Raw genomic sequence first — 20,898 nt, forward strand, 5'->3', positions numbered from 1 at the left:
AACGGTTTTATATTAGATAGCGATCACAGTTTGACAGATTTTCTGCACTTTGGTGTAGATATTTGTATGCTGTTGACATGCTCTTTGAACAGGATTCCTTTCTTTTCCTGGCTTATGTCTGTTTATGATGGGTCTTCTTTGAGACGTATCTCTCTGTAGATTTGGTTCAATCTCTTATATAGAATAATTAATATTATTGACTCTTTAGGAGTTATTCTGCACTTTTGCATTCAAGACTTCCTTCTTTTCAGAAGTGTTTACCCTCTTCAGAGGTGGTACTTGTTCTCTGTGAATATATTTAAATCCGTTGTGCTTGAGGAGGTTATACGTTAATACCGCATCTAGGTACAACTGTTTTCATCATTGCTTAACTCGAATTGTTCTAGGTTGTGTTCACACTTTCAGAAGTGTTGTCATAAGACAGAATAAAAAAAACTGGATGAATTCTTTTTAATTTAGAATCTTGTAAATGTTTCCTTTTTTGCATCATTGACCCCTTTTCTAGTGCATCTGTAGATGAGTCTTATTCATTATAAGAGTCACATACTCACCTTGGTTTCGGCTGCATTACCAAGGTCTCTTTTTCATATTTGCTGTTTTATTCAGCGTTTTATTTAAAATATATATGTGTGTGTGTATATATATATATATATACACACACACATATATATTGTTGATTACTTACTAAATAGCCATTTGTTTTTTAGGTTTACATAATTTTATTGATTTTGCTGTAATTGTAAAACAATACAAAACTCTCACCTTCAACCTCTTGCCGGTGAGGAACAATAGAGATGAGGGATAGAGATAGATGAGAGATAGCTAGATAAAGAATAAGTCCTCATTCTGCTGCATGGGTGTTTACAGCAGTGTAGCTGGTATGGAAAGCGTAATGCGGGTTAGAGCCTCCCTCTGCAATATATTATTAAGCCGGTATTATCTCTGTGGGTGTGAGGCAGAGCACTCTTGGCTAGACAGGGCAGGTATGTTCCACACCTTCTTCTGAGAGGTAGGACAAACAATGCCCCCATGTTTTATCAAATTGGGGCAACTTTTGTTCTATTGTGTCCATTAACTTCTCCATACTTATTAAATCCCAAAGTTTATGTAGCCAGTCTAGTTGTGTGGGTATAGTGTCAGTGCCCCATTGTGTTAACAGAACTTGCTTAGCTGCACATATGGCCAGTGTGACGGCCCGTCCTTTTAGTTTTTTCAGGGGGTAGTTCAAAATATCTGAAAGGCCTGGAAGAATATAGCTGAGCAACCTAGGGATCATTGTTATACGTTTTGTCAATGGCGACTAGTACTTCAGACCAGTAGCTGTAGAGTTTTGGGCATCTCCAGAGAAGGTGTGTCAGGGTCCCCCCACCTGGGTGCATCCTCGCCAGCCGGAGTATAGTACCAATGGTGTGCCACATTAAGTAGCATCTCTTTACCCGAGGCGCTTTGTGGTGATGAGTTAGCCTGCTTGTCTGACCACTCCCTAGTTGTAAAGGAACGTTTACATCCCTTCTCCCAGTAGTGCTGTGCTAAGGATTTAGATGGGGCTTGAACTGTGTTAAGAAAAGTGTATATGTCTGAGAGTATGCGTTTGTTAGAACCTCTGGTTAGCAGCCATCTCTCAAATGGGAGTAGGGGGCGGCTCACGTGGGGCTTGATGGATGATTGAGTAGCCCAATGACCTGTGGCCAAGTGCTGCCAACGGGTGTTTCCAGAGATACCAAATTGTTGCTGGATCTGGGCGAAGGTTAGAAGACCAGATACATCAAACAGGTCACCAATCCTCTTACAGTTTGCCTGCTGCCATACCATATAACTGGAACCCTGACATGCGGGAGAGAAAGTCCGGGTTGCCTATGATCGGAGTGAGGGCGGAGATTCGGGTAGAAAGCTTCCTACTCATTTGTGCTTTTTCTCAGGTTCCCATTGTGGCTCTTAAGATGGTGGAGATATAGACTCTCGGTGGTCTATGATGATTAGGGAGCCATGGTATCGTCCATCTGTGTATATCTGCCACAGCTTGATCTATGAAGCATCAGTGTTTTTCGGTAAGGGGTCTGGTCCATTTCACTAAGTATTGCAGTCGCATAGCCTGATACTGGGTAAGATGAGGGATCCCTAAAGCACACACCTCCGAGGACAGATAGGTCTGCTTCTTGGCCATGTGTGCTTTTTTTCCCTTCCCAGGTGTAGTCCTCTGTGTAGTGTTGCAATTTAGCCAGCACTTGAGGAGTAGGGGGCAGAGGTAATGTCTGCATAACATATAACATTTTCGGTAGCAAGGTCATCTTAACTGCTGCAATGCGGCCTAACCAGGAGAGCGCATAGGTCTTCCAAGTGTGGAGGTCCGCATGCGTTTTTCACAGCAAAGTGCTGTCAATACTGCCGTTTGAACTGCAGTAGAATGGATACGGAGTCCCAAAAACACCACTCCCTGTGTGGTTCAGGTGAAGGGGAAGCAGCGTTATATAATTACTTGATTAACTGCAGAGACTTTCAGATTCATAATCTGGGATTTTGTAGGTTCACCTTAAATCCAGAGGCCTTCCCAAAGGTCACCATCTCCTCCATCAGCGGAGGCAAAGACCAAAGGGGATGTGTCAGTATCACCATAACGACATCAGCATATAGTACCATCTTGTGTTCTCGTCCTCCCAATATGGATGCCAGTTATTAGGGGATTTCAATGGATACGCTCAGCAAAGGGCTCCGATGTAATGCAAAAAGTATTGGGGATATTGGGCCCCGCTGTGTAGTGCCCTGAGTAACCTGAAAAGGGGAGGACATTAGTCCATTAACCCGGACCACTGCCTTAAGGCTGTTATAGCTGCACTGTATCCATTTGATGAACTGTCCATCCATGCAAACAAATAGGGCCAATGCAAACGATCAAATGTCTTTTCAGCATCGATTGATAACATCAGTGCTGGTATTCGAGCTCGCTGAGTTTTATCTAATAGATGACATATACGTATTGTGTGATCGCCCCAATTGCACTTTGGTATAAATCCGGCTTGATCCAGATCGATCATGCCATGCATATAGCAAGCTAATCGGTTTGCCAGGATAGAGGTAAATATCTTGGCATCCACATTGATTAGTGAAATTGGTCGATAAGAGGAGCAGTGTAGTGTATCTTTGCTCGGTTCGGGCAAAACTGTGATAGTGTTGAGTTTCATGGGTTCTGTGAGGGAGCCTGTGGTGCAAAAGGAGTTGTACAGACAAGTAAGTACAGCCAAATGGTTCATCACATAATTTATAGAATTTTTAGAGTAACCATCATACCTGGGAGCCTTACAAGGTTGTAAGCGGGAGATCACAGATAACACTTCATCTGTCTTGATGTCCTGATCTAGACGCAAAGCATCATAAGTGGATAGTGATAGAAAATCTCCTTCCACTAAGGGGTCGGCGGAGTAGAGCTGGGTATAAAATTGCTCAAAGGCTTGGGCGATTTGCTCATCCTGGTCTAAACGCTCGCCTTGGGGTCCCTCTGATGCCATTATCCGCTGTCAGACTGCTTGGGTGCGCAAGTGTCCAGCTTTGTTACTTCCCACATAGAACTTTTGTTTAGTGCAGATCAAATCGTATGTTTCTCTGTCCATATCTAGTGTCCTGAGGTGTTTACGAGCCATATTTAACTGTCGGCGAGTCTTCTGAAATTCTCTCCATTTGTGACCCATTTCTTGCTCTTTTACCTGTCTCTCGAGTTTATCCCTTTTATCCCTCCATTCTCAATTAAGGCAAGTCGTCAGGGCAGTCAAATGGCCCCGCAGGACTGATTTCAATGTATCCCAGAGCATTGCAATGGGAGTGTCTGGGAGATCGTTATGTCCCAAAAATTCAGTGATGGTGCCTGACAATTCTGTGATTTGTGCTTTGCTAGAGAGAAGTCTGTAATTAAGGCACCAGGTGCTTTGCTGAGAGGCTGGATGTGGGAGCGACACAGTTATGTAGAGAGGGGAATGGTCTGAGAGTGCTGCCGTTCCTAAATCTACCTTAGTGGTGGACTGCAAAAGATGCGCTGTGGCTAGGTAGAGATCAATTTGCGCCTGATGGCCTGCCGAATAGAAGGTGTATTCCCTCTCTGTGGGATGCGTCAGACATCTGTAAGCCCATAGTTGGCCAGTTGATCCAGACCTTGTGTGGAAAAAGCCCCCGTCTGTCCCACCTGCTGTGCGGATCTATCTAGTCCTTTTGTCCCCTCCAATTAATACATCCTTATCTGTAGTTGCCATCACCCTATCTAAGGCTTCTAAGATAAAAGCTTCCTGATGTTCATTGGGTGCATACAGTGTAGCAAGGATAAAGGTGTGCTGATGGAGTGTGATGCGGAGTTACAGTAGTCTACCAGGTATATCAGCCTGTGTCTCAGTCACTTTGTCCGGGAAGTGGTAGGCCAACAGAATGGCTACTCCATCCTTTTTCCCTGTGCCTGAAGAGAAGTATTGTCGATCAAATCACTTGGGCCTTAAACGCATCCAGTCTGCCTGCACTAGGTGAGTTTCCCGCACTATACAAATATCACATTTGGAGCCCTAGATTGAGGGTAAAAATGAAAATATTTTGCAGGTGCATTTAGTCCCCGGATATTATAACAAATAATGTGTATTGTGGAATTGGGTTTAGAAGTGTATATTTGTGGAACAGACCCTGGGCTATTCAGCTGTAACCTGCTAGCATTCCATGGAAAGTTATAATACCCCAACTATGCCTCACTATGCATAATAGGTAGGAAGAAGAGAGGAAAGTTGTAGCATAGATTGCCAAATTGAGAAAAAGAAAATAGAACCACTGTGGTCTTTCCCAGCACCGCATCAAACAATCATGTTGGGGGACCATGTCAAGGCATCATATTCAGAGCGGGGTCCCCTCCATGGGGCAAGAAGCCCCGCCGTTGGAACTTGTCCTTGTCAAACAATGGAGATCGGCCCCTCTGGACTGTCTTTGTGTGGAGTCTGGGAGGATGGTAGGTTGCTCCACTGTTAGTCTGCTACGTGGTTGTATTTAAGCCATTATCTCTGTAGTTTTCTGTGTCTGAGGCTTAATCCCGGGGGCTCAGTTGGTGAAGAACGGCTGCCCTTTCATTCCTGCTCTCCGATTCAGTCGGCCCAACTCTTTTCACCTTCTTTTTCCTTGCTGAGCATCTGAAGGTTGGCAACAAGTATGATGGGCTCAATTGCGTGAGGTGTGACTCTTCATCATTCTGTTTACCAGTGATGGGTAGTATTGCCTTCCAGGGTGCGTACGCTGCGCATCTCAGTGTCCCAAACAAATGTGAGGCAGAAAGGGTGACCCCAGACCTTCTTTTGCAGAAATTATGTTGCTGGTCATAGTTGGCGGTGCCGTTGCAGGGTAATGGTTGAGAGATCTTGATACAATCAGATCTTGTTGTCCTTACAGTCTGTGTGATTACGATCCTTAGCTGCTGCCATGATGGTTTCTTTTTGTCTGTATCAGTAGAGGCAGGTTAAAATGTCTTGAGGATGCTATATGTCTCCGAGCCCTGTGGGTTCTGTCCAGGATGATCTCCTTGGATGCGAGCCCTGGTACAATATGGTGAAAGTCTGCGGATGTATTCTTCCAGGTTTCCCCCGGCTGCTTGCAGTGTGGACTCCCTTAATTCTAATGTTGGCCCTCCTAGATCTATTTTCAAGATCTTCCACTTGGTATCGCAGTTCTGCGTGATTGTCTTGTAAGTCCAGTATTTCTCAGTGGTGGGCGTCCATTTCTTCTCCCTGTGTATCACTGGTTTTCTGAAGTCCAAACACTCAGTCCCCCAGTTCGTTCATGTCTTTCATGAGGCCCTTAATATCCTTTGTAATGTCCTGCTTAAGTTTTGCAATATCAGCACATAGAGATCCAAATAGGGTCTCCAAGAAGGTGCTTGTAACTGGTTCGGCCTCATCGGTTATTCCAGTGACGTCATCTGCTGCAGCCGAGCTCACTGGCTGGATGGCCTCCTCGTGTTGGTCAACCTTTTTCCCCCTGGTGCCTTTGTGAGTAGGTCTCTGATTGAGGCATCTTTCTTTTGGAAGCAGGGACCCGCCATGATCCTCCTGTAGTAGGTTTGTGCTTATCTGCAAGGGGCTATTCCGTCGTTCACCAGTCGATGGTCCACCAATAGTGCCCCGGAGCTGGTATGCCCCCTTAGTCGCCCCCTAAGTGTTCATTTAGCTGTCCAACAGGTTGCTCTGAGAGGACCAGTGTGCCTATGTCATTGTGGCATCTATGTTTCACCTGTTAACTCACAGGCTTGCAGGGCTCATCATCCAGCGTTCTCCACCTCAATCCCCAGGCTTTGTTGTCTACCGTACACGCAGGCCGCAGCGACACCGCCAACTGAGAATGCACGATTTCCAAGGGCCCGAATAGTGCTTCAGTTCATCCATGCTCTGCTGCGTCTTATGGGTGTGACTATTCTCAGTGCCTTTAGAGAATCGATCCCATCAAGCGCAACTCAGTTATTCAGGGCCACCAGGGCTATACCACGCCCCACCAGTGGTCCCCAATCTGGACCTCCGTGCCACCGCCCGGCCCACACCAGGCAACCCCTATAGGGCCCCACCCCTAGGAACCAAACCTGTTCCTACCTGGGGACAGGAACCCCACGGGGTGGCGCCAAGTCCAGCATAGACTGAGGTTCCCTGTTGCTGAAAGTACAGCGCACCTTTTCCCACAAAGTTTACAGGCCTCTGCTTGCAGTTAACTCCAGGCAGCCACCATTTTGAAGTCAAGCGGGCCGTGGATTGTGTCGTCGGGGCCTCAGAAACAAGGGTTCGTGGCTCATCTTCTATTGTTCTTGCTCGCCTCTATCTGCCAGCGATGTTCCAGGTGTCTCTGCTCTGGCCATTAGTGCTGGAGAGGCATGGTCTCTGTCACTATTGTCAGCCCAACGGCGGAGCTCCCGGAATTCTCTCTCGTCTGGGCGCCATCTTGGACATCCCCTCCAAAAAGTCACCATTTGTTTTTTACACTTCTATGTTGGTGATGGTGTGTGTGTGTGTGTGTGTATATGTATATATATATATATATATATATATATATATATATATATATATATATGTTCGGTGGCATGTGTAGCTGCAGATACACATGCTGTGCATTATCCTGCCATCTAGTGTTGGGCTCGGAGTGTTACAAGTTATTTTTCTTCTAAGAAGTCTTTTCGAGTCACGAGACCGATGGACTCCACCCTTTCGGCTCCATTGCGCATGGGCGTCGACTCCATCTTAGATTGTTTTCTTTTCGCCATCGGGTTCGGACGTGTTCCTCTTCGTTCCGTATTTCGAATTGGGAAAGTTAGCTAAATATCGAAAATTTAACGTATTGTTCGCGCTCGGTACCGGTTTAGTGTTAGCGTATCGACACCGATAGTAGAAGCACTCCGGCTCTTCAGCGGGGCCTGGTCGGCCCGACCGCATCCATCGTCAAAACTTATGGACCGGACCCCCTTCCGCTTCTGTCCGATGTGCCACTCTATGTATCCCTATACAGACCAACACTTGGTCTGTAATCTGTGCTTATCACCAGAACACAGGGAGGATACTTGTGAGGCCTGTCGGGCATTTCGATCAAAAAAGACCCTACGTGATCGAAGAGCGAGAAGACTTCAAATGGCGTCGTCACTGAGAGAACAACTCGACGTCGAAGAGAAGGAAAGAATTTCCATCCAGGGGATGGACTCTGACGAATCCGAAAACGAACGACCCACGACGGTGCAGAAAACAGTGAGTAAAACTGCCCCGTCCAAAACTCAAACAAAGATCGTAAAGGCCAAGGGGATGCCACCGCCAGCAGGCCATGGCTTAACCCATCGAAAAGAAGGTGACCAAACATCGGCACCGAAAAAGGCCAAAGAATTGCCGAAGACATCCGACTCTGGTCGAGATTCAGGCACCGAACGATCTCGGCACAGAGAGTTCGACTCACCCAAGGTGAGAAAAGTAATGTCGGAACCGAAAAAGACTTTCTCGGAAACATCGGTACCGCAAAAAGCGGCTTCAGAGCCGAAAAGAAGCTCTTACACAGAAGAGCAATGACTATCCAGCGAAATGCATGAAAAACACAGATTTGAGCAGGAAATAAGTATGGGGGAACCAGACCATACGCAAAGGAGGTTGCATATCCAGAAAGAGACTGGAAAAATACAAACTCTTCCTCCAATCAAAACCAAAAGAAAGCTGGCATTTCAAGAGTCAGAAATGCAGCCAAAGGCAAAAGTGGCCAGAGATAAAATCCCACCACCGAGGTTTTCGCCACAACCTTCCCCACTACACTCACCACAGCTGTCCCCGGTAACAACACCTCCAATGCAGTCACCTACGCATACAGGGATGACACAGGATGATCCAGATGCATGGGACTTATATGATGCTCCAGTATCAGACAACAGCCCAGATTGTTACACAACAAGGCCGTCACCTCCAGAGGACAGTACTGCATATACGCAGGTACTATCAAGGGCAGCTACGTTCCACAATGTAGCAATGCATTCAGAGGCAATAGAGGATGATTTCCTGTTCAACACCTTGGCATCCACCCACACCTCCTACCAGAATCTGCCTATGCTCCCGGGCATGCTCAAGCACGCACAACAGGTATTCCAGGAGCCAGTTAAAGGAAGGGCTATCATGCCTAGGGTGGAGAAAAAATACAAGCCTCCCCCCAACGGACCCTGTGTTTATAACACAGCAACTTACACCAGACTCGGTGGTTGTAGGAGCAGCAAGAAAGAGGGCAAACTCTCAATCGTCAGGAGACGCTCCACTGCCTGACAAAGAGAGTAGGAAGTTTGATGCAGCGGGCAAACGAGTGGCAGCACAGGCAGCCAATCAATGGCGGATCGCAAACTCACAAGCCCTACTGGCTCGCTACGACAGGGCACACTGGGATGAGGTGCAACATATTATACAGCACTTGCCCAAAGAACACCAGAAACGTGCCCAACAGGTTGTGGAAGAAGGACAAGCAATATCCAACAACCAAATAAGGTCCGCATTAGACTCGGCAGACACACCAGCACGAACAGTCAACACAGCGGTAACCATTTGCAGGCATGCATGGTTACGAAGCTCAGGATTCAAGCAAGAAATCCAACAAGCTGTGTTAAACATGCCTTTTAACCAAGAACAATTGTTTGGACCAGAAGTGGACACAGCAATTGAAAAATTAAAGGAGGACATGGACACGGCCAAAGCCATGGGCGCGCTCTACTCCCCAAAGAGCAGAGGCACATTTAGAAAGCCACAATTTAGAGGGGGTTTCGTATGCAAACACCAGAGCCTTCCACCTCGCAAACCAGACCCACCTATCAGGAACAATACCAGAGAGGAGGGTTTCGGGGCTCATATAAGGGTGGACAATTCCCAAGAGCAAGGGGAAAATTCCAAACACCTAAGACAAGTCAAACAAAACAGTGACTTCAATGTCACAAAACCCCAACACTTAACACCAGTGGGGGGGAGACTTACTGCATACTACCAAAACTGGACACACATAACTACGGACGCATGGGTCCTAGCCATTATCCAACATGGTTATTGCATAGAATTCATAAATGTCCCGCCAGATGTGCCCCCAAGGGCACACAATATGTCCAAACAACACTTAGACCTATTACAACTAGAGGTCCAAGCATTGTTACAAAAACAAGCAATAGAGTTAGTACCCAACCATCAGAAAGGAACAGGTGTCTACTCACTATATTTCCTAATTCCAAAGAAAGACAAAACGTTAAGACCCATTTTAGACCTCAGAACGCTGTATCTCTTCATCAAGTCATATCACTTCCACATGGTAACACTTCAAGACGTGGTTCCCTTACTAATAAAAGAGGACTACATGTCAACGTTAGATCTCAAGGATGCATACTTTCACATACCCATACATCCTTCTCACGGAAAATACTTAAGGTTTGTAATACACGGTGTACACTATCAATTCAAAGTGTTACCGTTCGGGATAACAGCAGCCCCAAGGGTATTCACAAAATGCCTTGCAGTAGTAGCCGCTCACATAAGGAGACAGCACATGCACGTATTCCCATACTTAGACGACTGGTTAATAAAAACCAGCACTCAACAACAGTGTCTTCTTCACACGCAATACGTTATAGAAACTCTACACAAACTAGGATTTTCTATAAATTACCAAAAATCACATCTGCAGCCATCCCAAATACAACAATACTTGGGAGCAAGACTCAACACACAAAAAGCGATTGCCACTCCAAGTCCACAAAGGGTACAAGCGTTCCAAAATATAACATTAAACATACAGCCAAACCAACACTACCACGTAAGGTTTGTAATGAAACTTCTAGGCATGATGTCTTCATGCATAGCCATTGTCCCAAACGCGAGATTACACATGCAGCCCTTACAACAGTGCCTAGCAAAACAATGGACACAAGCACAGGGTCAACTCCAAGATCTAGTGTTGGTAGACTGCCAGACACACTTCTCGCTTCAATGGTGGAACCATATAAATTTAAACCAAGGGCGGCCATTCCAGGACCCAGTGCCTCAAGACGTGATCACAACAGATGCTTCCATGATGGGGTGGGGAGCACACCCCAACCAGCACAGCATACAGGGACAATGGGACAATCAACAAAAACAACTGCACATAAATCATTTAGAACTGTTGGCAGTGTTTCTAGCATTAAAAGCATTTCAACCACTGATAGCCCACAAACACATTCTTGTCAAAACCGACAACATGACGACAATGTATTACCTCAACAAACAAGGAGGGACACACTCGTCACAACTGTGTCTCTTAGCACAGAAAATTTGGTATTGGGCAATTCACAATCATATTTGCCTAATAGCACAATACATCCCAGGCATTCAGGACCAGTTGGCCGACAATCTCAGTCGAGATCACCCACAAACACACAAATGAGAAATTCATCCCCAGATCCTACAAGTTTACTTTCTACGCTGGGGAACACCACAAATAGGCCTATTCACAACAAAAGAAAACGCAAAATGCCAAAACTTCGCGTCCAGGTACCCACACCCTCAATCCAAGGACAATGCGTTATGGATCAGTTGGTCAGGGATATTTGCTTACGCTTTTCCCCCTCTCCCACTCATTCCTTATCTGGTAAACAAACTAAGTCAAAACAAACTCAAACTAATACTTATAGCACCAACCTGGGCTCCCCAACCGTGGTACACAACACTGCTAGAATTATCAGTAGTACCTCACATCAAATTACCAAACAGGCCAGATCTGTTAACGCAACACAAACAACAAATCAGACACCCGAATCCAGCATCGCTCAATCTAGCAATCTGGCTCCTGAAGTCTTAGAATTTGGACATTTAGACCTTACACAAGAATGTATGGAGGTCATTAAACAAGCTAGAAAACCCACTACAAGACATTGTTATGCAAACAAATGGAAAAGATTTGTTTACTACTGCCACATTAATCAAATTCAACCAGTACATGCTTCCGCAAAGGACATTGTAGGCTACTTATTACACTTACAAAAGTCTAAGTTAGCATTCTCTTCAATTAAAATACATCTCACAGCAATATCTGCCTATCTGCAGATTACACATTCAACATCGCTTTTTAGAATCCCAGTCATCAAAGCATTTATGGAGGGACTAAAAAGAATCATACCCCCAAGAACACCACCAGTACCTTTGTGGAACCTTAAATTTGGATTAACACTACTCATGGGACCACCATTCAAACCCATGCACTCTTGTGAGATGCAATACTTAACTTGGAAAGTGGCCTTTCTAATAGCTATCACATCACTTAGAAGAGTAAGTGATGTGATACAAGTACAAGCATTTACTATACAAGAACCCTTTATACAAATACATAAACATAAAGTGGTTCTCCGTACAAATCCCAAATTCTTACCAAAGGTCATATCGCCGTTCCACCTAAACCAAACAGTGGAACTCCCAGTCTTCTTTCCACAACCAGACTCAGTAGCCGAAAGAGCCTTACATACAATAGACGAAAAAGAGCACTAATGTAGTACATTGACAGAACAAAACAATTTCGTAAAACAAAACAATTGTTTGTGGCCTTCCAAAAACCTCATGCAGGTAATCCTATATCCAAACAAGGCATTGCCAGATGGATAGTTAAATGTATTCAAACTTGATAAATCAAAGCAAAAAGAGATATACCTATTACACCAAGAGCGCATTCCACTAGGAAAAAAGGCGCCACAATGGCTTTTCTGGGGAATATACCTATGACTGAAATTTTTAAGGCAGCCACCTGGTCTACGCCTCATACATTCACGAAGCATTACTGTGTAGATGTGTTAACAGCTCAACAAGCCACAGTAGGACAGGCTGTATTAAGAACATTATTTCAAACAACTTCAACTCCTACAGGCTAAGCCACCGCTTTTAGGGGAGATTACTGCTTATTAGTCTATGCACAGCATGTGTATCTGCAGCTACACATGCCACCGAACGGAAAATGTAACTTACCCAGTGTACATCTGTTCGTGGCATGAGACGCTGCAGATTCACATGCGCCTTCCCACCTCCCCGGAAGCCTGTAGCCGTTGTTAGTTGAATAAGTATTGTAAATTTGTAAATAAATATTATTTTAATACACGTTATGTACATACACACCTACTCCATTGCATGGGCACATCTAGTATACTCTCAACTCATACCTCACCCTCAGCGGGGAAAACAATCTAAGATGGAGTCGACGCCCATGCGCAATGGAGCCGAAAGGGAGGGGTCCCTCGGTCTCGTGACTCGAAAAGACTTCTTCGAAGAAAAACAACTTGTAACACTCCGAGCCAAACACTAGATGGCAGGATAATGCACAGCATGTGAATCTGCAGCGTCTCATGCCACGAACAGATGTACACTGGGTAAGTGACATTTTCCATATGTGTGTATGTGTGTGTATATATATATATATATATATATATATATATATATATATATGTATGTTCGATGGCATGTGTAGCTGCAGATACACATGCTCTGCATATATCGCCATCTAGTGTTTGGCTCGGAGTGTTACAAGTTGTTTTTCTCTGAAGACGCTTTTGTCGAGTCACAGGATCGAGGGACTCCTCCTCTCGGTGATAATGCGTATGGGTATCGACTCCTTTGTTAGATTGTTTTCTTTCGGCCATCTAGTTCGGACATGTTCGCTCCTGTACTTTTGGTCCGGTACTATCTTAACTTTCCTATCTTTTATCTTAACGTTGGTATAGTTTCGAACACGGTTTCTGACTACACTCGATCCAATTGTAGTGTCTGGTTCGATTAAGCGCCCTTTCGGGTGCCCGCGCCTTTCTCGGGCCTCTTCGGACCTACTGCGTCACAGCCTCATGGATCAGACTCCGTTCCAGTTAAGTCCTCAGTGCCACACCAAGTTCCTCTACACCGACCAACATTCGGTGTGTTACCTCTGCCTTTCTCCAGACCACCAAGGAGAGACCTACGAGGCGTGTCGGTCCTTTCAATCGAAGAAGACCTTACGAGATCGAAGAGCAAGGCGGATGGAGATGGCGTCAAAAGTCAACATCTTTGGTGAGGAACTGGCACAGACTGCAGTCTCCATTTGAGACTCTGACCGAGATTCAGAGGATGACAGCCATGTACTCCCTGCGGCGCAGTACGTGAGTACTTGAGCCCCTTCCTAACAAAAAAAAAAAAAAGACAGAAGGCCTTGGGTATACCACTGCTTGCTAGCCATGGTTCGACCCAAAAACATCTAGTTGTTGACTGACCCTCTGGTTCAGCACCGAAAAATGCCAGGACTCACTCCCAACAACAGACTACCACGCCTGTTTCGGCACTGAGTCGAAAGGTGGAGGCTACCACTTCGGAACCAAGTTGGGTTCATACTGCATGGGAGCCAAAACATCCACGCTCCTCTTCGGAGCCGAAACATCGAAGCCCATCTTGAGAGCCAAAAATACTTTCCCCTACTGCTCAGTCCACTTTTTCGGCCCCTACTGCCACCAAACTTTCAGAGCATTCATGAGGAGGCAGGAAACGGGCTTCATCTATAGAACAGAAGGGAGATGAGACAGATATTAGTCCCATTCTTGAGGTCATGGACCAAAAGCAAAGGAGGATTCAAATCCAGAAAGAGACTGGAAAGATTATTGCCTCTCCTCCTCCAATTACAAAGGGGAAATTAGCATTCATGGAGAGTTTGGATTCTGGCCCTTTACCAGCGAAAATATTTAAACATAAGGAAAAGCCAAAGACTATTCAGCTTTCTCTACCACATTCGCCTTAACTTTCCTTTTCTCCACCACCACATACTTCACTACCACCAGCTTCACCCACACAATATCATGCTTCTTCACATGGGGACTAAGGGGCACATCTCCCCCTGAAGGAACTATAACACCTGGCGGTGAGCCTCAAAGGCTCTAGCCTGGTGTTACAGCGCCCCAGGGCACTCCAGCTAGTGGAGATGTCTGTCCCTCTGGACACAGCCCCCACTTTTGGCGGCAAGTCTGGAGGAGATAATGAGAAAAACAAAGAGAGTCACCCATCAGTTGGGACAGCCCCTAAGGTGCCCTGAGCTGAGGTGACCGCTGTCTTAGGAGATCCTCCATCTTGTTTTGGAGGATTCCCTCTATAGGAATAGGGATGTGCCCCTTTTCCCACAGGGAGGAGGCACAAAGAGGGAGTAGCCACCCTCCAGGACAGTAGCCATTGACTCAACAACAAGCACTATGTTGGTTAGATCCAAGTACCACAATATGAGGAAGAGTCTTTGAGTTGCCAATTAAAATTAATACTTCAGTGACTAGACTTAACCGTAAGACTTACTAGCTCTGCGTACTCTCATTGAATGGAAAATGCTTGTAACGTGAGGAGGGACAATTACCAGTCATTTGACCATTTTTGCCAACTAAGATATTTCCACTGAAATTCCAATTGACAGCGAAAATCTCCCAGACTTACTTATTCAGATGATTCTAGAACTTTTCATAATAAATCATTGAGGACTCCTTATAGGAGAAACATTTTGAGATATCTGCCTGCCAGCAGCACATTACAGGTGGTCTTTCGTTCATCGTTAGTCTCTCCAGTTTTTTTTTTTTTTTTTTTGTTTAGTTTTTTTATAGCAGTGTAAAAAGCTTTTCATTTTCTTGGATCTGCTCACCTTTTGCAAGAGATTTTAAGTGATGTTCAGAGTCACTGATAGCGAAATAGAAGCAAATTGTCCACCAAACGCATGTAGTAGTGCATATGATGTGCAACACCATCTAGCACTCACCCATAGACTTGAGTGGAAAACGAACAAAATACAAATTGTACGAATATTACAAAATCCTAGTTATATTTAGGCTTGTGTAATGGTGAGGTTAGTTAGTGGAGGGAACCAAAGACAACATTAACTCTTGGATCCTTTGGTGACCTTAAGTAAGTAAATGGATAGTCTCTACCCGCTGTATTCTATGCATGTAAGAAAATATTTTTAATTTAAGAATGGAAACGAAAACACTATAACACACATAGCATCAGCTCTGTGATGACAACATTGTGCGCCTCCCTATGGTCCTCTCCTTGTTTGCGGTATAACAATGACTTGAGCAGTGAAACACTATGCTTTATTTTGGATGCAAGAATAAGAAGGAGAAATGTCATTGTTTTTAACCAAAATAGATTTATATAACCCCGAGTCCGATCAGTGAATCTGACTGAAGTGCAGTGGAAATTAGTGTTCTCTAGTATAAAAAGTTATCAACGCTTATAATAGCATTGAAACAAAATAGCAAGACTATGGACACTTGGCACCTCTTCGGTCATCTTAGCCTACTTTTTGTAATCTGTTTTTTGAGCAGATGACATCCCCTCTGACGCAGAGGCTGAGGAGCGGCTGCACCACTTGGAAGAACTGAAGCCGGATGTGGAAGAGGGCGCTGCTGCTAATGTAGCCGGAAGAAAAGGTAACATCAATGTGTATCTTCTGAATAAACCTTGGTTTTCCAACTATGTCAATATTTTATTTCATGTATATGTGTGTATGTTAGGTAAATGTGGCAAACATGATGCGAAACATACTTGTATATCTAACCCTAACTTTTAACCCGGAATACCTTCAGTAATTGACTCTACTAACTTGAATCCAGAAAGTGGGACACAGAACTGGGGGACCTGCACTTCTACAAACATTTCCCAGATTGTTTTGAAATCTTTCTGACTGCTGTTCAATTATTTAAAAAAATAACTACTAAAGTAGATAAAGTAATCTGATACTTAGTACCATATAAATCTGCCTATCAACTTTGCACATTTGCACGAAACAGCACTTTAAAAATGTTCCGATAAATGTAAGAATAATTGCTTGAAATCGTCGAAAGTTCTCCATGGTTTTTGCAGATATTAACATTGTTTGACTTGACAACTACCACAGAACCACTTTTTTTTTAACTTTAACTGAAGGTTCAGTGATTAAATACCAGATAAACATTAGTCCGGCGAACTTATTTTTTAAGTGGATTGCAAATTCAATAATGTATATGCAGTCTGAGGTGCCATTACCAGTTGTTAGATGATTGTAACTGATATATCAGTTGTTCAACAGAAAATATTTAAGAGCTTATCACAGAGCTGAACGACATCGTGTCAGTTTAGAGGCATTCCAGATGGTGTTAGATTAATAGAGGCTATAAATTCTTTCAGTAGTGTGATCATCTGCGTAATTAGGATTAAGCAATTAGTGTTTACATTTATAATAGGATACATCTATAGCCAAATTCCTGACTGTAGAGTATCCCCCAGGCACCAGATAAGATCCAGAGAATTTTCCAGTAATGCTCACAGGTGCTGATCTATGGCGTTATGCTGCTCAGCCTCAGAAGCGATAGAGTAGAGCTACATGTAAGTTTCACGCCCGCATGGTTACGGCAGTTCCTTCCGTTCATTGCCTTCTAATGCAGATCCAGATGCTATCTCCGTCTTTGTCGGTCTTTAGATGACTCCTAATAACTCTGTTAGTGTGGTAGGGAACAATGTATACACCAAAAATAAAAGAATTCCAGCTGCGCCATGTTTGCAGGAAGCAGATGTCTGCCACAGACCCGCTCAAGGTGTGCCTTTGTTTCCTGGGCCACAGCTGTATGTCAGGTGACAAATGCACTCCATGGGAATTGGAGACCTAGAGGCGGAGGACTACGTCACTGAATATAAGTAGTAGTTGCCATCTTAACAAAGGCTATGCTCCAAGATTCGTCCAGGTTCCCTGGCTGTTCCTGCAGCTTCTGCAATTCCCACTCAAAATATTTGAGTAAGACGAAGTGAAAGTCCAAGCGCTAGCATAAGAAAGGATGACTCAAGCCCATCCCGCCACGCTGACAGCAAAGACAAGGCAGAAGGGCCTCAAGATTTGAGTCACACACCTTCGAGATGACCAATCACGGAAGCAGTACTTTCCTTGGTACTAACATACCCTGTGTTTCCTGGACTGTTGTCGACCCTGCAGCAAATCATGGTTTTCAGAGAGATAATGCTGCAAGTTTATGGTGTGTTTCTGGCAGTTTTAAGCACCACAGAACAGCAAGGGGGGGGGGGGGAAATCAGTTGGGTTGCTGCCAGTGGGCCGTACCCTGATGCAGTCTGTCTTCTTGGGACTTATTACTGAGCCTGTACCGACTCCATTTAGGATTTCCACTTAGTCCCCAAGATACAAGCCACTCTGATCCTGGGACCAATGTATGACCTAGTGGCAAAACCCACCTTGGACACCAAGCAGAGGTTGGCTTGAGCTCAGTCTTTGTATGATTCCGTGGCAGGGTAGGGTGCCTTGTTGATGTCTTATACCATGACTTAAAAATGCCAGCAGGCTTTGTCACCTTGCCTGAAACAGATCTTGATTTGCCACCTGGACAGCAGAAGTAAGAAAGTGCCCCCTTTGCAGTGATGGTTTGGAGATCAGTTGATGTACTGGAATTTCAGCTGCCCTCCATTGAAGCTAAGACAAATGTTTTGTCGGAGATTTTACAGCTCGGCGAACCTTGAACTAGTGCCTCATTGGTCCCCTCGCAGTAAACCAGTAGGCTGGTGTGGAGCGTCCCTCGAGCTTGAGGCGATGGCCCCCGATCCCTCCTGCCCAAACAGGGAAGAAGGTGGGGAAGTAGGATGGTAGGGTACTTAAACCCCCGGGTCCTTCAGCACCCGGTCCCCCACCCAGTCCATACTCACCTGGGAGGGAGGATCCAGAAGAGCAGGCCTTGGCCAGAGGTTCACTGCCACTGATGCGGAGTATCACCATGGTGACTTGGGGAGCGGCACCCAGGAATCCAGGTGCCCAGCCCCAGGCTATGATCTGTTCGCTCACTGGCAGGTGCCCGCTGTGCTACAACAGCGTAAAACGGCGTCCTCGGAGTCGCTGCTATCTTAACACCTGATGTGTTAAGTTCTGATGTGATTTATAAAAGGTTCTCTCCCATCCGTTTGACACATCCCAGTGTGGACTTAAATTGGTCTTGACGTTCCTTATGTGTACACCCCTTCCAATTTGTGCTTAGTTGCTTGCTTTATCTCTTGACTCTGAAAACGGTCTTCCTCATTGCGATTGTCAGCTTGTCACTTGAGCAAACTGCAGGCATTTTCAGTGCAAATGCCCTATTCCACCTTCTTCCTCCATAAATTGGTGCTGAGACTCGGTGGCCTTTTTTCATAAGAGTGTGACACCCCTCCACGTTGAGCAGTCGATCACTTTAGCGGCGTTCTTTGCTCCCTTTCCCTGAAGTATACTTCAGAAGAACAAGTTATATTCCTTTGGTAATGGTCTTTCTGCTGGTGAAACTACCTCACAGCAGATTACTTACTACCCTCCAACCTCCCCGTTCTGTGGAGTGGCGTCTTTTAAACATCTAAAAAGGTCAAACATTAGTAATCAGCACAGCGAGACCAACAATTGTTACACATTCCGTGTTTCAGGGCACAAAGTGAAAAGATAAGAAACGTATGTCATCACGCTGGGCTCATGCTTACATGTGTTCCCGCTTCATCGCTGCAAGGGCGGGATGGAATCAGAGGAAAGCCGCGCGACACCACCGAATGGAGCGCAGGAGCATTGCTGGAAAATTCTTTGAATCAAGTCTGGCACCTGAGGGATGTTGTAAGAGGAGGAATCTAAGGTGAGGAATCTGTGATTAGAGTTTCCACCAGAAAGGCCATTGCCGTAGGTAAGTAACTTTTTCTGTTAAAGCCATAGTTTTCTCCTCATCGAGATTTACCCAGAAATTTGCACTGTCTGCAGTAATTGTGTTTTTTGTCAGCTCTTAAGACAAAAGACCTTTCTTGTCCTCAAACTTGGCCCCTGCTTTCTGTGATTTGTAAGCGAAGAATTATGTACTGTTTGTTTAATAGATATTTTAAGGTGTTTACACTAACCTATTACTGACCTTGTGCTGTGCAAGTTAACCTAGAAATCCATCAGCTAATGTTTTTCAGAGAAGTGAAGTTGTGCAGCTGTGTGTTATGTTTTAATTACATTGTACACAGTGGTTTGTGTGGCAAACATGTAACCTGCAAGTGTGTGCTGTATCAGCTGCGGACTGTGTTTAATGTAAATGCACAGTATGTAGTTTGCTAGGATAAACAAAGGCCTGGCCATCAGTGCTGTATAACTGTAAAATTGTTCTAGGCAATTTTGAACAAGCTGCGCAATTCCTCTGATACTAGCTCCATTAGGTTAATTTTGGCAAATGATAATTTTGCTAATGTGACCTGGGGCTGCTGCCAATGGGTTCTGTTGCTGGTAGAACATTATTAGGATTCTGAGAAGTGGGTGGGATGGTTTTGAAATTGGACAGCGTGGTGGAGAGTCATTTGGGTTCTGATGGGTTTGGGGATATAGAATTCTGCCACAGGAGAAGAATATAGTTGAATATAAATCATAATCTAGGGGCAGACTTGATAATTCTTGAAAAAGATTACAATTTTGGTCAAAATCGTCTACTAAATTATAACATAGTTAAACACACATACAGAAGGTAAAAAATGATTAGCTTTAGTAACAGAGTCCATTTACAGAAATGGTTCTGCAAGTTGCGTTGAATTACCACAGTGAGTTACCGTGGTGATGACAGTAGTGTAATAATGATATTTGTACAGTTAAAAAACAATTGAGCAACAGTGAAAGACGTGTACAGGTAAACACAAGGGAAAAAATGTATAATGCACGTATTCAAATGCAGGGTAAAGAGTTTCATTTTTAAAATCTAGATGTTACTAATGAGAAAACAAGAAAGTATAAATACGTGGCAAGTACTTGTTTTGGGTCAACAGTGTTTTCCTCTGTACCTTCATCAGGACACAATTCACACTAAAGGTACTTCTAAGTAAATTGTTGTGTTATTAAGCTTCAGGTTGGAATTGAACTGCGGTATGCATTTTAAATGCAGAGACGGATACCGGTTCCTGAGTTTTGGTCACTGGACCAGTTGAGAGCCTAATAGTGCCTTGTCCATGCTGTTTGAAGTTTTTCTTTTTAATTAGGTGGGTGGCTTGTTTAAGAGATACGCATAAATGTTTGTCTTGGATGGGTTCGAAGATGAAGACGAGATTGGTGCAGCATTTCTTTTGTGAATTCAAATCACAGTGAAATATTTCTGATGGCTGCATCTCCCTGTAGATTCCTCACCTTATGGATATCCTTCAGGCTGTCAGTCTGATCCACAAAACACTTCCTCAGCAATAGCTCTCCAGAGCACCTGGGGCCTTATTATGGTAAGGGCACACTGCCATGGTCTGTGCCAGTGTACGATATTTCTATGGCCGAGCCCTGTATAATCATCAATGCGCTTCCCCACAAGACAATTGTGAACTTGCACCTATCCTGGAGAAATTGCAGTTTTGAAAGACAGTCTGGCTGTTTGAAGCAGCAGCCCTTTCTTTCACTGCGCAGGCT

At 44.6% G+C, this 20,898-nt stretch overlaps 1 protein-coding gene across 21 annotated transcripts in view; it reads left to right on the plus strand.

The window, feature by feature from the left end:
- MICAL3 (microtubule associated monooxygenase, calponin and LIM domain containing 3) overlaps positions 1-20,898 on the plus strand; it is a 1,349,174-nt gene that overhangs the window by 1,013,961 nt on the left and 314,315 nt on the right. For all 21 annotated transcript variants that reach the window (XM_069228050.1, XM_069228034.1, XM_069228049.1 and 18 more), the window contains one exon: positions 15,824-15,928. In XM_069228050.1, the coding sequence (XP_069084151.1) occupies positions 15,824-15,928 (105 nt within the window). The remainder of the gene's footprint in view (positions 1-15,823; positions 15,929-20,898) is intronic.

This window comes from Pleurodeles waltl, chromosome 4_1 (assembly GCF_031143425.1).
Source record: "Pleurodeles waltl isolate 20211129_DDA chromosome 4_1, aPleWal1.hap1.20221129, whole genome shotgun sequence".
Classification (NCBI taxonomy): domain Eukaryota; kingdom Metazoa; phylum Chordata; class Amphibia; order Caudata; family Salamandridae; genus Pleurodeles; species Pleurodeles waltl.